At 43.9% G+C, this 15,221-nt stretch overlaps 3 protein-coding genes across 5 annotated transcripts; 1 reads left to right on the top strand and 2 right to left on the bottom strand.

The window, feature by feature from the left end:
• Positions 1–759: 759 nt before the first annotated feature.
• On the top strand, positions 760–3,450 carry foxe1 (forkhead box E1). Of its 2 annotated transcripts, none has more exons than XM_049720340.1 (2): positions 760–1,069; positions 1,235–3,450. In XM_049720340.1, exon 2 carries the CDS (start codon positions 1,258–1,260, stop codon positions 2,320–2,322), a length of 1,065 nt encoding a protein of 354 aa, XP_049576297.1. In that variant the 5' UTR covers positions 760–1,069; positions 1,235–1,257; the 3' UTR covers positions 2,323–3,450. The 2 variants fall into 2 exon arrangements, with proteins under 2 accessions (XP_049576297.1, XP_049576298.1); XM_049720341.1 differs by having other exon boundaries at positions 760–1,146.
• Positions 3,451–4,404: 954 nt separating this feature from the next.
• Positions 4,405–13,185, bottom strand: spag5 (sperm associated antigen 5). Of its 2 annotated transcripts, none has more exons than XM_049720305.1 (25): positions 13,089–13,185; positions 12,182–12,252; positions 11,976–12,089; positions 9,920–11,778; positions 9,649–9,841; positions 9,462–9,578; positions 9,250–9,342; positions 9,054–9,188; positions 8,865–8,984; positions 8,690–8,782; positions 8,465–8,599; positions 8,085–8,178; positions 7,847–7,994; positions 7,682–7,732; positions 7,431–7,605; positions 7,221–7,342; positions 6,891–7,059; positions 6,689–6,824; positions 6,373–6,610; positions 5,834–5,966; positions 5,375–5,455; positions 5,155–5,304; positions 4,835–4,909; positions 4,677–4,757; positions 4,405–4,574 (listed from the first exon to the last, which is right to left on the bottom strand). In XM_049720305.1, exons 2-25 carry the CDS (start codon positions 12,206–12,208, stop codon positions 4,503–4,505), a joined length of 4,611 nt encoding a protein of 1,536 aa, XP_049576262.1. In that variant the 5' UTR covers positions 12,209–12,252; positions 13,089–13,185; the 3' UTR covers positions 4,405–4,502. The 2 variants fall into 2 exon arrangements, with proteins under 2 accessions (XP_049576262.1, XP_049576261.1); XM_049720304.1 differs by lacking the exon at positions 13,089–13,185 and adding an exon at positions 12,502–12,624.
• trmo (tRNA methyltransferase O) lies at positions 12,782–15,188 on the bottom strand. Its single transcript, XM_049720338.2, has 6 exons — positions 15,004–15,188; positions 14,539–14,675; positions 14,292–14,466; positions 13,857–14,014; positions 13,275–13,751; positions 12,782–13,182 (listed from the first exon to the last, which is right to left on the bottom strand). Exons 1-6 carry the CDS (start codon positions 15,099–15,101, stop codon positions 12,947–12,949), a joined length of 1,281 nt encoding a protein of 426 aa, XP_049576295.1. The 5' UTR covers positions 15,102–15,188; the 3' UTR covers positions 12,782–12,946.
• Between the last annotated feature and the right edge of the window lie 33 nt (positions 15,189–15,221).

Genomic DNA, 15,221 nt, shown 5'->3' with positions numbered 1-15,221 from the left:
ATGCTGACATCGCAGGTTGAAAAAACACACAAACCAAAACACACTTCCATGCCTCAAATGCAGCTGCCGTGTTTCAGAGCGGGGGCAAAGCAAACAAGGTAAGCCACGTAGAAAAACAACATGCGGCCTAACTCGCCGCTAAAGAGGTCCTTTAGGTTGGCGGCTTCCAAACGAGGATCATTTTTGAAAATAAACTGAGGTTGACTTCGAGGGGGGGGATTTACATAACAAGGAATTATAGCAAACATAAGGAGCGGGGGCCAGATCTGGCCCGCCACATTATTTCATGTGGCCCACAAAAACAAAGTTCATTATTTTATGGTCTCTGATAATAAAGGAACCCAGCAAATCGGGGACTTTTTAGGGGTGATTTTGAGGCCGTGGGCGGGGAGGGGGGAGGGGGCACATGGTGTGCGTGTTGTTCACTACAATTAAAAATTGTTTAAGGATTTACCAATACCGCAATCTCAACTGCTATGCTAAATGAGTGTTAGCGTTAAGCTAGTGGATTTTCATAAGACTAAGTCATCCAATACCAGTATTTGGTTGCTAACAACTGTAAAAAAATATTTCAAGTGTTTTTTTTAAACTGACTGGGAGACATTTCAAGACACGTATACATCATTTGTTGATGTAGAAGCGTCCACCAGCGTGCAAAGAGTCACGCGGGGAGCACTTGATGCTAGCAACGGGGAGGTGTGGCCCCTCAGTTACTCACGGTGGAGGTAATCCCTCCCAAGCACTTTTGTGACTCACTCTCAAACACACCTCAGACGCCACGCATGGAGGACGCATTGTTTGCCACTTCCACCTGATCTCAGAAAACGCCGGTGGGAACGAGCTCGAATGCGCCCCGATCCCACCGCTGGGAAAGCTCAACTTGTTTGACCGCCTTGAGAAGAGATATTGGTTTTGGACGCAGACCGTGACTTACTGTCAAAAGACGGCTTCTTGTTTTGTGCGACTGGAACTATCATCAAGATTGCAATCTGCGTCTACCGCAGGTTCACCTCACGAGTTTTCCATTGCGGGCCTTCCAGGTGGAGCCTACGACACGGAAAGTTAAAAAGTTAGTTTGAAAGATGGTTTTGTTTATTTTTCTCGACGGATAATATTACCTGCCATCATCTGGTTACTTACCATAATGTGAGCTAAACAAGAAATTCGCTTCGTTAGGATTGGAACCTTGCTACTTGTCGACTGTAGATTCACTTTGTGATTTGTTCGATTGTAGGCTTTCTTGAGGAATCAAAAATAATGCCGGTGGTTAAAGTAGAGAAGGACCCTCCGGCGGACACGTCCTCGGCGGTCCCTGATCCTCCAGAGGAGCAGTCCCGAGGTCGACGCAGGAAAAGACCCCTGCAGCGAGGCAAGCCGCCCTACAGTTACATCGCCCTGATCTCCATGGCCATCGCTAACTCCCCAGATCGCAAGCTGACACTGGGCGGCATCTACAAGTTCATCACGGAGCGCTTCCCTTTCTACCGGGACAATTCCAAGAAGTGGCAGAACTCCATCCGTCACAATTTAACGCTCAATGACTGCTTCATCAAGATCCCCCGGGAGCCAGGGCGCCCGGGGAAGGGCAACTACTGGGCCTTGGACCCCAACGCCGAGGACATGTTTGAGAGCGGCAGTTTTCTGCGGCGGAGGAAGCGCTTCAAGCGATGTGACCTGAGCACCTACGCCTCATACGTTCAGGAGAATCCGGTTTTCACCCCGGTCCAGATCACGAGGTCGGCAGCGTACTCCAACGCGGTGTACCCTAACATGACCGTCAGCCCATCCTACGGGCAACAGCTACCCTCCGCCTACTACCCTTCGCAGTCGCCTCCCGGCTTTGGCCCGCCTCAAACTCGCATGTTCAGTATCAACAACCTAATCGGATCTCCGAGCGGCATGCTTGGCGCGCAGGGGCCGGACAGTATGCAGCAGCCCGGCCGCAGCTTTACCCCCGAGGGGATCTCCAACGGATCCAGCCCCTGTAGTCTGGCACCGCCGAATTTTCAGAGTCAGACGTACGGGGGCGCCGCCCCGCCCCGCTCCACCCCTTCCGTACACCCGGGGTTCACCTATCCCGTACCGAGCCACCAACACCACCACCATCACACCGCCCCCCAGGGCCCCTACGGACAAGGCCAGAGCCAAGTGTACGCCGCCTCCAGTCGCCTGGGCTCCTCAGGCGAGACTGAAGACCCCTACAGTAGGGTCTCGCCAGTACAGTTGGGGTCTTTCTCCCAGTACAACAGCGCCAATGCAGGAGGTTACCTGCGACACCCGCCCTACACTGGGAACATGGACAGGTTTGTGTCTGCTCTCTGACGGTTGACAACTTGAGACAATTTTCTAGCGCCTTTTCACTGTCTTCAAGATATTCGACCAGGACATTATAATTCAAGGGGTGTCCAAACTTACACATACGAGAAGATTAAAGGAAAATCTTCAGCTTTAATTTATTTGACAAGCTAAAACCAATACATTAGTTAAGACAAATATATGCTCAGGAATCAATTCTAATAGGTCAATATTGAAATATTTGGACAGCAAATAAAATTAAAGCAAATTCTGAAAGATTTTTTTTTAGATTTTGGGATGTCCGCAGCCCTCAACAATAGAACCGGCCCTGTACTGAGCGACAGCAGGCTTACATCTTCACATTCCCAACCAAAATAACTACAAAAAAAAATAGCAAGTCATGCTATTTCTTGCTTTAATTAAATTAGATTTTTATTAGTTATACTTTGGACATTTTTTCGTGGTATACAAATGCAGTCTAATGTTTGTACACCCTTTGAGAGGTATTTGAGCCAAATATTTTTTTATGCATTGAGGACAAAATAATTGATCAAGTTAACCGTTTTTCCACCTTGGTCATAATGAGCTCTACACAATAAAAGTTTTCTTCGTGGCATGCAAATGTAAATAATAGTTTAGACTGCTTGTGGGTGTCCTGATGGACACATTCTAGTTCTGTTTAACCCTTAATTCAAATGAAATTAATTAAAATCCCACATTTGTCAGAAACCACTAATATTGTCCACGTACCAATTTTGGGTGGCAGAAGTTTACACATCAAACATGAATTATTTTTATATTTATATTATATGGATTACATTTGATGGCCATTAAAGAAATACTTTTTTTTGGACATGTACTACATCATATTGTAGAGTGCGGACTTCTTAGAGATAAGATTCGTGAAGTTCGAAAGACATGTTTTTTTTTTTCATCACACAAACTATCAATAGTGAAACACACTTCGGTCATTCAAAAGTTAAAAAGAAAAAAAAAATGCCACAAAATATCCCTCGGATTTCTTAAGGGTTCTTTTTTTTTCCGTAAATTATTGGGCTTGATGGCTTTGCAATAAGTGTCTTGTATGAAGAACGTCGCATGAGTTTTTGGGAACTTGTACAGCACATTTCTTGAAGAGTAAAAAGTGGACTTCAACGAGTGTCATTGGTGCATTTTTTGGTGTCTGCAATGTTTTCTCTGTTATTTTGGAGACACACTTTTTGATCCGCCGCGACACTTCAGATTCGGGTAATCTACTCGATCCGTGCGTTGATTTCTAACGTGATAGCTCAGCCTCGAAAAAGGCTTGAGAAGTAACAGTTGCAGTAGTTGTGTCTCAACACAGACAAGATGAGACCTGACAGGATGCACTTCGTTAGCCCGAGACACTTGATTGCGTGCCTGGGAAAGAAGACGCAGTGATTGACGAGGCTGAATTGTGAGGCCGGTGGAATCTTGCAGTTTAAAAGTGCAATACAAAAAAAAAAAGAAGATACAGTACAAAACATAACTGGGTGATTCTCAAACTGAAAAAAATGAAGCTTCAATATCATTTTACAGCATTCTTTTTTTTTTTTTTTTGCAACATTATAAAATTTTGAATCTCTATATGTGCCGGTCCTTGGAAAATTGTCGCCCTGAACCCAAAAAGTTGGTTGTCATAAAAGGTTTTTTTGTTCATGTTATATTTTTGTTTCTTTCACATCTTTAGTCTCCCATATTCATAAAATTCTAAGAATCACTGTCCGTTTGCTATATTAGAAAATTTTCTGACATGGGCTGTTAAATACCTTTTTATTTTTTTGATTATTAAAATAATTTCTTTTTAGCAAAAAGCCCCAAAAGAAAGTCCCAATGTCCATTAGTTTTCTTAAAATTGGGTCAAATTAAGGAGTTTAGAAAATAAATTACTATTAAATATTATAATATAAATTGAAGCAGTTTGACTTTTTACAACATTCTAAATATAAAAACAGAAATGAGAATTGTCACGCTCATTTTCTGTTGGTTTTAAATGTGGTTTGACACAAAATAAAAATAACCTTTTGTGCTTATTTAGATTTTGTCTAACTATACTAAAATACTTAATTACACTGGACCCCAGAAAAATCCTTTTTAGTTTGGATATTTATTTACATTAAACATTAGAGAACAAAAAGCGCTTAAACACATTAAACGTATAAAAAGCATTGTAAGAAAAGAAATGATTAGCCTAAATATTCTAAAAGCTGCTGTAGCTGCTCACACGTCTTCACCGCCTCGGGCAATGACCGCAGCGTCTACAAACAAAAGGATTTTTTTTTTTTAAATAATATTTTATATATATATATATATATATATATATATATATATTAGAAAAAATTGAAAAAAATGTGACATACCTCGCGGACTTTATTAATCATGTTGTTCAACATGTGCACTTCATTCTCGCACTTCTGCTGGTTCATTTGTTGGATTTGTTGCTACGAAGAGGTGACGCTACACAGTGAGCTTTTTTTTTTTTTCCTTCCGTGCGTGTGTGTCTGCGTGTGTCACTTACATGTCTCTTAGCCCGTTCGAGCAATTTGTGCCTGGTCTGCTCCATCTCCCGAAGGCTCGTCTTCAGTCGATCAACCTGGATAGCATCAGAATCTTTATATATTGCTATTATCATCACTTCAAAATATGACAGTGAAAGCTCCAAACTAAAATGGTTATTCGATGAATAGTCTTGAAAGAATAAGAGAAAACAAAATGTTGACGGTGTATAAACGAGGCTTCAAAATCGGTTTCCAGACATTTTGAGCAGAAAATGTATTTTGGCCATAGCTAGCTAGCTAAAGTAGAATTGCAGTCCACAGAAAGCCAACATGGTCGTACCTCTTTTAACAAGAGGAGCTTCTCTTCCTTCACATCAACTTCGCCGGCCGTCTGTCCGTCAGTTTTCCTGAACTCGGCGCGCAGGATTTGAGCTTCTGTTTCACTTTGTTGGAGGGAGCGACGTAGCTCCGTTGTCTCCTTACGCAACTCCTGATGAGGGGGGGGGGTTACATTATTGTATGTTACAAGAATCTATAAATAATAATTTCAAGGTTCTTACGTTATAATCCAGCCTGTATTTGATCATCTGCTCCTGGGCCTCTGTGACATCATTCATCAGCTTTGTTATCGTTTTTGAATCCTGTCGAGAAAACAATTAGTTCAGTGTCATTAAATTAATTAGCCGCTTGAAATTAAGAGGAATCTGAACAATGCTAACTTTGACACAGCACTAAAAATGGAGCAAGAGCAAATGTGATCGACACTATTATTTGCTTATATTTTTATTCGCCAGGTTGTTATGAATGTAAATTGTTTATACGGTATTTTAGCTGCACAGGAAATAGTTTGGTTGTGCTTCTGTAAAATTAGAGAAGTTCTGCAGCCCGCTCTAAGGACGCAGGAATAGTTATAGTCCGGGTCATGCACAGGCCTTTCAATTGTTAATTCCAGGCGATGGGAATGTGTCTTCAATGCACTGTCAAAAAAAAAAAAAAAAAAAAAAAGCGTTGCCTCCAACCTGAGCTTGCTGCTGCAGTGCTAAATCGCAGCGCTCTGCCTGGGTGCGCATACGGCTCAGCTGAAGCTTCAGCTCTGACTCCTCCGCCTTGTGCTTGCTGTTTGCGTCCTGCAGCGCCATCTGCTGGCTAAAACTAAAACAAAGACGAATGCTTAAATATACCTTTGCTTAAAATAAAATAACAAGTCAAACATTCATTCTCAAATGGGAGAATTATAAAACGAAAATTTACAGATCTCTATTAAAAGCCTTACCATTAATATTTGTATGGGTGAGGGGAATTTTAAAATGCATTTTTCTAAATGATAATTTGAGTTTTTTTAAATAAAGGCTTCCTAGTTATTCAAACTTACCCCTAATACCTTAATAATAATGTCATTATTTATTCATGGGGGATGGTCTATTATCCATAATTATAAATTACAATGATTTTAAACAAGTGTCTTACTCCTAATGTGATTTAATTTAAATTTGTATTTCTTTACGCAGCAGACGTGCGTCAAGAATCTGTACCGCTTAACGTGTTGCGATCGACTTACACGGTGTGTTGCAGTTCCTCCAGGCGAGCGTCTTTGTGTCGCTGCACAGACTCCAGCGTGCCGACGAGCTCCGTGACCGTGTTGCTCAAGTGGGCCAGTGCCTCCAGGAGGCTGCTCTGCTCCCTCTTTTCCTCATCATCAGACTCCTGCGACACCAGCTTCTTTTTCGGGGTGACCGGCAAGCGTGTGAAGGCACTGCTCTTGCTGAATATGCTGTCTCTTGGCGAGTCCGTGGAAACTGAAGAGACAATAACCACAGCTCTTTTGCATGCTTGGAACAATAAAATTAAGTTTTGCAGCCTTGATTTAAGATTACCATCTGCCATGTTGGCTTCTTCCTCCTCCTCATTCTTGTCAGCTGTTAGGGCAACCATGACGCAGTCTACAAAAGAGCTGGACGGCTGCCGGTGGTCCACTTTGAGGGCCGTTGATGAGTTCTTCGGTTCTGGCTTCTGAACACATTGGTTTCAGTCACGATGCAAGGACAGCCGGGGTTAAGCAAAGAAGATTCCCTTCACCTGGGCGCCGAGAGCATCATGCAGCTCGTTGGTCATCCCTCGCAGCGTGTGATGCAGCAGGGTAGTTTCCGTGACGGCCTGAGCGAGCTCCTCGGCCCGCTTCCGCTGGGCCGTGCTGGCTCGCGACCGCTCTGCCTCCAGCTCCTCCTGCATACTTCTCCTCTCTCGCCTGCACACACGTGTCAAAGTCAAGCGGTGGGCACAACACAAATGTCCACAAATGTCCTCGAGTTTGAAAAATAAAATCATTTTTCTTTCCCTTCAATATTTCGAGCTAGATAATTTGCTTTGTGTTTGAAATGGAACACGGCGGAAAGGCTGATGGCTCACTGTAGTTGACAGAGTTCAGCTTTCAGGTCTTCACACTGGATGTTCCTCTCGTGCAGAACCCTGGACACGTTCTCGCTTTCGGCAAGCTGGTCCCGGGCCATCTCGTTCTCCGCCTGCAAGAACTGGAAGCAAATTGATCAATTAAATCGCAACTTTCAAAATGACGGTTTGCGAATTCCGTAGAGGGTGACTCCAGCGAATCGAGCCCACCTCGTTCGTTTCCGCCGCTTCGCTGAGCTGCGTGCAGACGTCTGTCAGTTGCTGGATCTGTAAACTCTGCGACTGCGAGAGCGCTTGCAGCCGGCCCAGGTCCTCCTCTTTCTCGGCCAGATTACGAATGAGCTCCTCTGCCCACTCTTCCACCTGGCACAGTGAAGACGCCAAACTGGGCAGAAAAAATTTGGAGGCATTTAAATGAATTGTCTGAATTTCACCAAACACTTTTTGGGGACATAACTTACTAGTCTGCTTTTTCCTTGGCCTGGCTTGCGTCTTTTTGCGCCTGCTCCAACCTGGAACAACATTTTTAACACCTCCTGGGTTTTGCTTGAGTAAATCAGACAATCATAAAAGTGCAGTACACTATAATCACCACCAGGAAGTTCCACTTTGGAGTTTCTACATACTTGGACGTCTCCTCGGCCAGGGTGTGCTCCAGGAAGGTGTGGGCTGCCGTGGTGGAGGACACGGTGGCCGACATTTCCGTCACGGTACGCTCAAGCTGAGCTCGCTGCTCCTCGTGCTCCTTCAGCTTTTGACGTAACACGCTCATCTCTGGGAAGCAGGTAAATAATAAAATTCAGAATTTGAATTTAACTTGGCAGTTTTACCCATTACACTGCAGCTTTCTCTTGTGTATTTTACCTGAGGTCAAAATAGTAGCCTGCAGATTTAAATCACCAATCTGTTCTTGGGCAGTTTGGAGATTTAATAAGGCTTCTCTCAGCTCCTCTTCCACCTGTATGTTAAAAAAAAATCCTCAAAAATACTAAGAAAAATCAGAAAGGAATAAGACAGTGATTGTTGTAATTGCTTTTTTTTGGCAGGACAATTTTGAGAAATGTTTTTCTTTTTCTGGGAAATTTTGGTAATTGATTTCTTTTGGCAGGACAATTTCTAAAAAAATGTTTTTCTTTTTCTGAGAAATTTTTCATTGCTTTGAAAAATGAAACCCTTTCACTGTTTGTTTGGAATCAGAAGAAATAAAGAAAAATGGATTTTCCTGCTGCTTATTCCAGACTGACCTGCTCTCTCTCCTCTTGCACTCGCTCTCGGGCTGACATGTGCTGATCTCTTTCTGTCAGAGCGGCCGCCGTCTTCTCGTTCAGCTTCACCAGCATCGGGGCGGACCGCTGCACGAGGCTCCTGACCACGGACAACTGCAACAACAAGATCAACAATCAGTGAGTGAGGAAATAATCAATGGTGACCCTAAAGAATTAAATAAAGCGCAAATCTGTTCAACTCACTTCTCGAGTCAAATCGATCTGATCTTCCATGGTTTGGCACAGAAGATCCGAAGCAGAGTTGAGGGTTCCACCGTTCATCTTGTTTAGCGCAACCTGTGTGGTGTTGAAGATAAAGCAGATTTAAACTCGAGACATCTTCAGGGAGAACGTTGATCAGCAGTGAGTTTGATTTCACCTGCTCTGGGAAGGTAACGTTGAGCGCAGCCAGGAGTTCCTGCTGAGAGCCGAGGCTCCTCTGCAGCGCCGCCATTTCACTAGCGCAGTGAGCCCTCAGCTGCTCCACGGTACTGAAAGCCTGGACACGGGCCAACAAACGATTGAAATGGCCGCCTCCTCCTTTTCACACGCATTTACGAAGGCTTACGGCTTCCTTGGACTTCTGGGCGTCTTCCATCCGAGTCTTCATCTCGTCTCTTTGCCCGAACGCTTCGTCGACCTTCTGCATCATTCGCAGCTGCATTTCTTTGAACTTCGTATACAAAGACTTCATCTCGCCGTACTAAAAGGAAAACATTCATTAAAATAAATAAATAAGATGTTATATTTACGATAAGGCTTACGTGAGACGAGAGTGTTTGATGATCTTCTCGAACAAGCGCCTCCATTTTCTTTGCGTCAGACAGAGCTGCATCGGTGTCACCGGCCAAAGATGCCTATTGGATTAATTTCATATTATATTACTGGACGAAACAATGGAAAGTTCCAAAGCTTTTTATTTCAGCATATCAGATGAAAAAAAAGAAAAAAACCAGACAGGGAAGCCGAGTCTCACCATAGTGACACGCATGCCCTGCATCTGCTGAACCAGTTCCTGCAGAGATCTTCCATCTTGCTCCAAGTTGCTAATCCTATTCAAAGCCTCCATATACAAGTCCCGATACATTGTGGTCTAAGTGACACACAAAAAAAAGCAAAACATGAAACAATGCTTTTTTAAATTTCCACATCAGGTCATTCACCTGGCTGAGCTCAGTGTGCTCCGTCTGCACCAGCTTGTTCCGTAGCTCGGAGGGCGCCGGGGTCGCATGGGGGCCGGGTACGGCCCGGGCTGCCGCCAGCTGCTGCACCAAGGCCTCCACCATGACCATGCTTGACATCAGCCTCTGCTCCAGTTCCTCTCTGGGCACGCTATCCAAGCTTTCCTGATGACAACTGGCCGTGCAAACAAATAAGGGAAACCAGTGAACGAGCCATGGAAATAAAAAAATGTAAACAATTTCCAGTACTTACTTCCACAGGAGAGGAAGAGGATCTGTAAGTGTGCAGGCGTCCATTTTTAAATATTCCCCCTTTCTTACAAACTCTCCCGACGTATTTAGGCTTCGGTCCAACTTTTTTACGGGGGTGACGCCCACGCCCACATTGGAGGACTTTATGGGAGGAGCAGCAGGAGCGACAGCAAAGTCCATCTTTCCTGACGCCAGGAGGAGAAACTCCGCCATTTGCCGTAGCTGCTGCTGGAGGGGACCATCTGGAATAAAAGGTCCAGCGGGAACCTTTGACCCCTGATTGTTCTTATCCTCGGCTTGTTGACCCTCTGGCTGGATCTTGTTGCTCAGAGTGGTCGAGTTGAAGAGGGGAGAATGCATCGGGCTCTCCACCTGGTCCGTCCACAAAGAGGCCAGCTCTGGTGAAAGCTCATTCTTCTCAAAGTCAACAGCAGGATCCCTGCGAGTCCTCATGAGGGAGAGGGACGCCCTTCGAACTGGACTCATGAGCTGCAGAGCCGACACGACAGAGGGACACTCCGACAGCACTTTTAAAACATCGGGCATGGTCTCGGCCAGGGGTTTCTCCACGGGCGATAGCGCGGGTGCTCTGTTTTCAGACAAACCAAGCGCGCTGTCCTTGCCCTCGCTGAATTCGAGATCTAACTGAACCTCGGGGAGCATCATGCCATCATCATGCCTCTCTGGTGTCTCGTGGTCTTTTAAATGAATTGACTCAGGAGCCAGAGTCTTTTCCGGAGGCGATGGTGTAGAAGTCTCTAAAATGTCATCGTTTTGGTTTTCTTCAATTGGATCCACTGTGAGAGTTTGATTCTTGGACCCAGTTTGTTCTTCTGGAACAACTTGCCTGTCCATTTCGGTCTCAATGACCGGATCAAGAGGATTCTTCTCCAAATGACAGATCTGGACATCAGCAGGTAGAATTTGTGGATTTGAAGGAGCGCTTGCAATTGGTTCTGCTGGAGGAGGAAACGTCTCATTTAACATTTGAGTGCCCACAGAAATTTCATCAAATTCCTCTTGGACTGAAACTGAGTTGTCAGGTAAAGTCTGTAATGTCGGTGTGAGAGAACCCACAATGTCGTCATTGTGGCTCTTCTGAATGTCCTCCAGTGTGCGAGACTCGTGATGATGGAACTGGAAGCTTTCGGCTTGCTCTTCTGGAAAAGCAACAAGATCATTCAACAAAGCTCCTTCTTGTCCAAAAGTGTCCACACTGGTCTCAAAATGGCAGTACGGATGATCAACGTGATCACTGCAGAGTTCCACATCAGAAGGTAAAAAGCTCAGCTCTGGATCACTGGTCGCCATGTGCTCTGCTGGCAGAGGAACGGTCTCATCTTCTACTTGAGTGACGTTAGGAATTTCCAACTCGCCCCCATCGCAAGTGAATGACTTGAATGTCACATCGCAGACTTCATTTGGAGTACCTTCATCTTGACAGTAGTAGAGATCATCCACATGTTTGTCGTCTATTACGAGAGGAATGGTTTCATCTGGTTGCCTGGAGGTTGCTGAAACGTCCATCTCACGGATGTCACACTCAAAAAAATCTATCGGACCAGTGTTGGCTGGAACGACTTCACCAAAGGCTGCATTTGTTGACTTGGGGTGGCAATAAGGATGTTCCATGTGCACGCTGCAGGTCTCACTGGTGCCCGTGTCCTCATTTTCACAAGAGGCACCAATAGTTTGATCCTGAGGCAAGAAAATTTGGTCTTCTGTGCACAGTGAAGTCTCATCGGAAATCACCACTTCACCACTTGAGCAGATGAAGGATTTAATTGTGACATCGTCTATTTTGATGGTTTGCGTCACATTGGATGTTGGAGGAGAACATGAGTCAAGACAAACATCCTCCTGTTGGTTACAATAATTGTGTTAGTGTGGCGCAAAGGCAAAAATGACACAATATATTTTCAAATCTTGTCTCCTCGAATTCATTTTTTTTTTCATTTGTACTTTGATGTTATTTCATAGCCAATACATTTTAGATATACATTGTACAATTTTAAAAATGTGAAATGTTTTCAGATTTTTAAAAAGGAACATGGTACCTTTTCTACTTTTGACAGTGATTTAAAATGGCGTCTCAGTAGTGGCGTAGACAGATGCTGCTTTTCATTCTCCAAACTTCTTAAAGGAGGCCGCTGCTCACATCTCGTGGAAGGCTAAGCATCCAAATAAAAATGTAAATACTTTAGTAAAGCACTGTACTTGTTAGCTTGACGATACTAAAACGATGCGAAAATGTAACTCTTACCGAGCCTTCCACACTTCGACTTGGCATTGCTGGAGTACAACTATTCGGCTAGTATCAGCAAGTTGGGACACCTAATAAAAGAAAAATAATTACGTAAAGAGATTGTATTTAGACTTACATGACAAAAGAAGAGACACGGTTTGATGATTTGAAGTCAGCGAATTGTTCCTACGGTATCTACTGTATAAAGTTGTCGCGACGGAATTAGTTTACTGTTTTTTATTCTAGCAAACCTACAAATGACGAAAACTTAAAATAATGCCAAATATATGTCTTTCGGCTTTAATTAAAATATAAAGACAGAGAAGAAGCTATCAAACCTCCAGTGAAACCGTCAACAAGCGCGTTTCTTTCAAAACAGAAACAGCCGCGTTTCTATTGGCCCATTTCCTTTCTTCGGCGTCTTTTATCAAGCACGTATTTGAACTCAGCTGGGTAGTGCTGCCACCTACAGGATGGTATGAACCCCACCCCAGAATGTTGACGCCGATAGCGTCTGTTTTTTTTTCATAAATAACATATATTTTTAAATACGCATAAGTAATTTGGCTTTTCTTTCGTGCCATTCTGAATAAATAATATGTTATAATAATGTTAAAGAACAGTTTAGAACTTTTATTTAACTGCAATTGGCTGACGCCGAGCCAGCTGAGATGGGTTCCAGCACACAAAACAGTACCAGAATTTCTTCCATACCTTCTACTATATACAATATTTTTTCTTGTACAGTCTAGAATTCAAAATGGTAGCCATAAGGAGACCATTCTACATGGAGCCAACGGGGCCCTGAACAGGTTGAACCCGTAGCACCTCTGCGAAGCCTGGTCCAAACCAGCAGGTTATGTCAGCAGTGTCCAGGGTGAAGAAAAAAAGCTTGTCTTTGCATCTTGTTCTCCTGTAGACCGACCTCGGGTCTGCAGACAGCACCCCTCGGATGGCGGCGGTAGCCTCGTCTGAACTACGCAGAAACTTGAACCTCGGACGATCGCTATCAGAGGGATCTGGAAAGCGTGAAAAGTTTATATAAGAACTCTTAAACTGATCCATCAAGTTTAAACCACACTTTAGCGACTTGGTGAACAGGACTGAATACCTGATTGGATGGAGGGGAGGAATTCTGCCAACTCTCTCTGTGCGTGAGGAGTGAAGCGCACCTCCAGGCTGGTGACTGGCGGCTCCCTGATCCAGCCAGCGATGGTGCTGGAAGCCTCCTCTGTGTAACACGGCCGCTGGTCCTGCTCAGTCCCCCGATGATCTACAGAGCTGCGCTTGCAGTCATAATTTACCTGAGGGAGGTCCCAATTGTTCAAGTAGGCCTTCGCTTCCTCTAGCATAGCAAAAGGGTCCACAAGATTTGGACTATCATCAAATTGACCATCTTCTAGATCCTTCAACAGTGCTTGTATTGGTTCACGAGGCGAGACAGGGGCGGGATCTGTGTTTGACTGGCAAGGTTCCCAGTCTATGGTCTTCCTATTGCAAGGGGAGTCGTAGTCAGGGATGTAGGGTTTAATATCCAGCACAGGAGTGCCTGCAATCATGTCAATGTCTGATAGAAGAATTGTATCACCTAGAAAGGAAGCAGAAGAAGTGTGAACGCAGAAATATTAAATATGATCTGATTCGTCGACTGTGTGGGGGTGCAAAATATGTCGCCTTTAAGGTTGATACGCACCAACAATTTTGTCCAGCTTTGCAAGAGTCAGGCCTAAAGCGTTGGGCCGGTGTGGACTGCGAGTCGAGTACAAGCCGACCCTCTCGCCGTTCAGCCTGGGGGGTTTCACTTTGGCTTTGTGACTCAAGTGGCCGTTTTTGTGGAAGAGAAAAATAACCCTGCCGTGAAAAAAAGAAAATATCATGACTTCAGAGTAGTGAGTGAAAAATGCAGCCTCTCTATCTTGGCTGCTCGGGAAACTTTTGGTTTGGTTTAAGAAAGTAAAAGGCAGTACGAGTTTGGGGAACTTTTCTAGGGAAGTAAAAGTAAAGAAGTTAAACCACAATCCACTATTTTAGACACATTTTTACACATATGTGTTTTGTAAAGTTGGGATGCAGAAGTGTGAGTTGGAGCTTTAAAAAATACAAAAAACACACCAGCAAATTAACCTACCAGATATGAGAAAATTGTTCCAGCCCGAGCAGGGCATGTTCAGGGTTATTGAAGACACTGTGCTGCAGTCGCAGTTCCGCCCTTGAGGAGCCACAGACGGTGGGCTGCCTGGGTGTCCCATTTTTCTCAGAGAAACAGGAATGAATGTAACCAATTGGCAAGGTTTGAATTTTTCCTGCAATAGCACAGACAATTGTGGGTTTGCAACAGTAAAAACAGTCTATTGGACATCTGCTGCCATTGTTACCATGCTCTAAATCTGTCTGGGGTGAAGAAGATGGAGGTTGTTTTTTCTTCAAGTCCCCGACACCAACCTTGGACACAGCAGACTCAATAGAAAGCAAATGTTTGCGATGGGCTCTGTTTGCAGATTCCAGCATCTGTCTGTTGGTGAAGGGTAAATTATGAGAAAATTTGTTCCTCTGTTTACATTATAAGTTTCGTTCCTACGGTGGCAATCTAACTCAAATTTGTAGTTGAAACATGCATTATAAGGCCAGTGGTAAAGTCGTAATTGCAGTAAATACTTATATTTAAAATATTCCAGTGCATCAAAATTTTGCTATGTTGGACAGTTGTAAACCTTAAAAAAAAAAAAAATTATAATGTCATGCCAACCAATGAATCGGAGACATTGTTTACACAGACTTTGAAATCGTACTAAAATGCAGTTTACGACTTTTAATAACGTTTCACTTTCAAAGTAGCCTACCGAAGATTCTTGATTTCTTTTCGCATCACAGACACCTGCTGTTTCAATTTATCTACATGTTCGACGCAGCAATCACATACAGGAGCCATTTTCGACATTTAAATGTACAAAAATATCGCTGTGCTAAGTTGATAGCCAAAAGCTAACAGCTAACGTGCACTTGCTCTTGTGTTTATAAAGGCTACTCAAAACCAATCATGGGACGCTGGTGCCACCTA

This window comes from Syngnathus scovelli, chromosome 5 (assembly GCF_024217435.2).
Source record: "Syngnathus scovelli strain Florida chromosome 5, RoL_Ssco_1.2, whole genome shotgun sequence".
NCBI lineage: Eukaryota > Metazoa > Chordata > Actinopteri > Syngnathiformes > Syngnathidae > Syngnathus > Syngnathus scovelli.
Note: the sequence above shows the minus strand (reverse complement) of the source record. Positions and strands in the feature narration are given on the sequence as shown.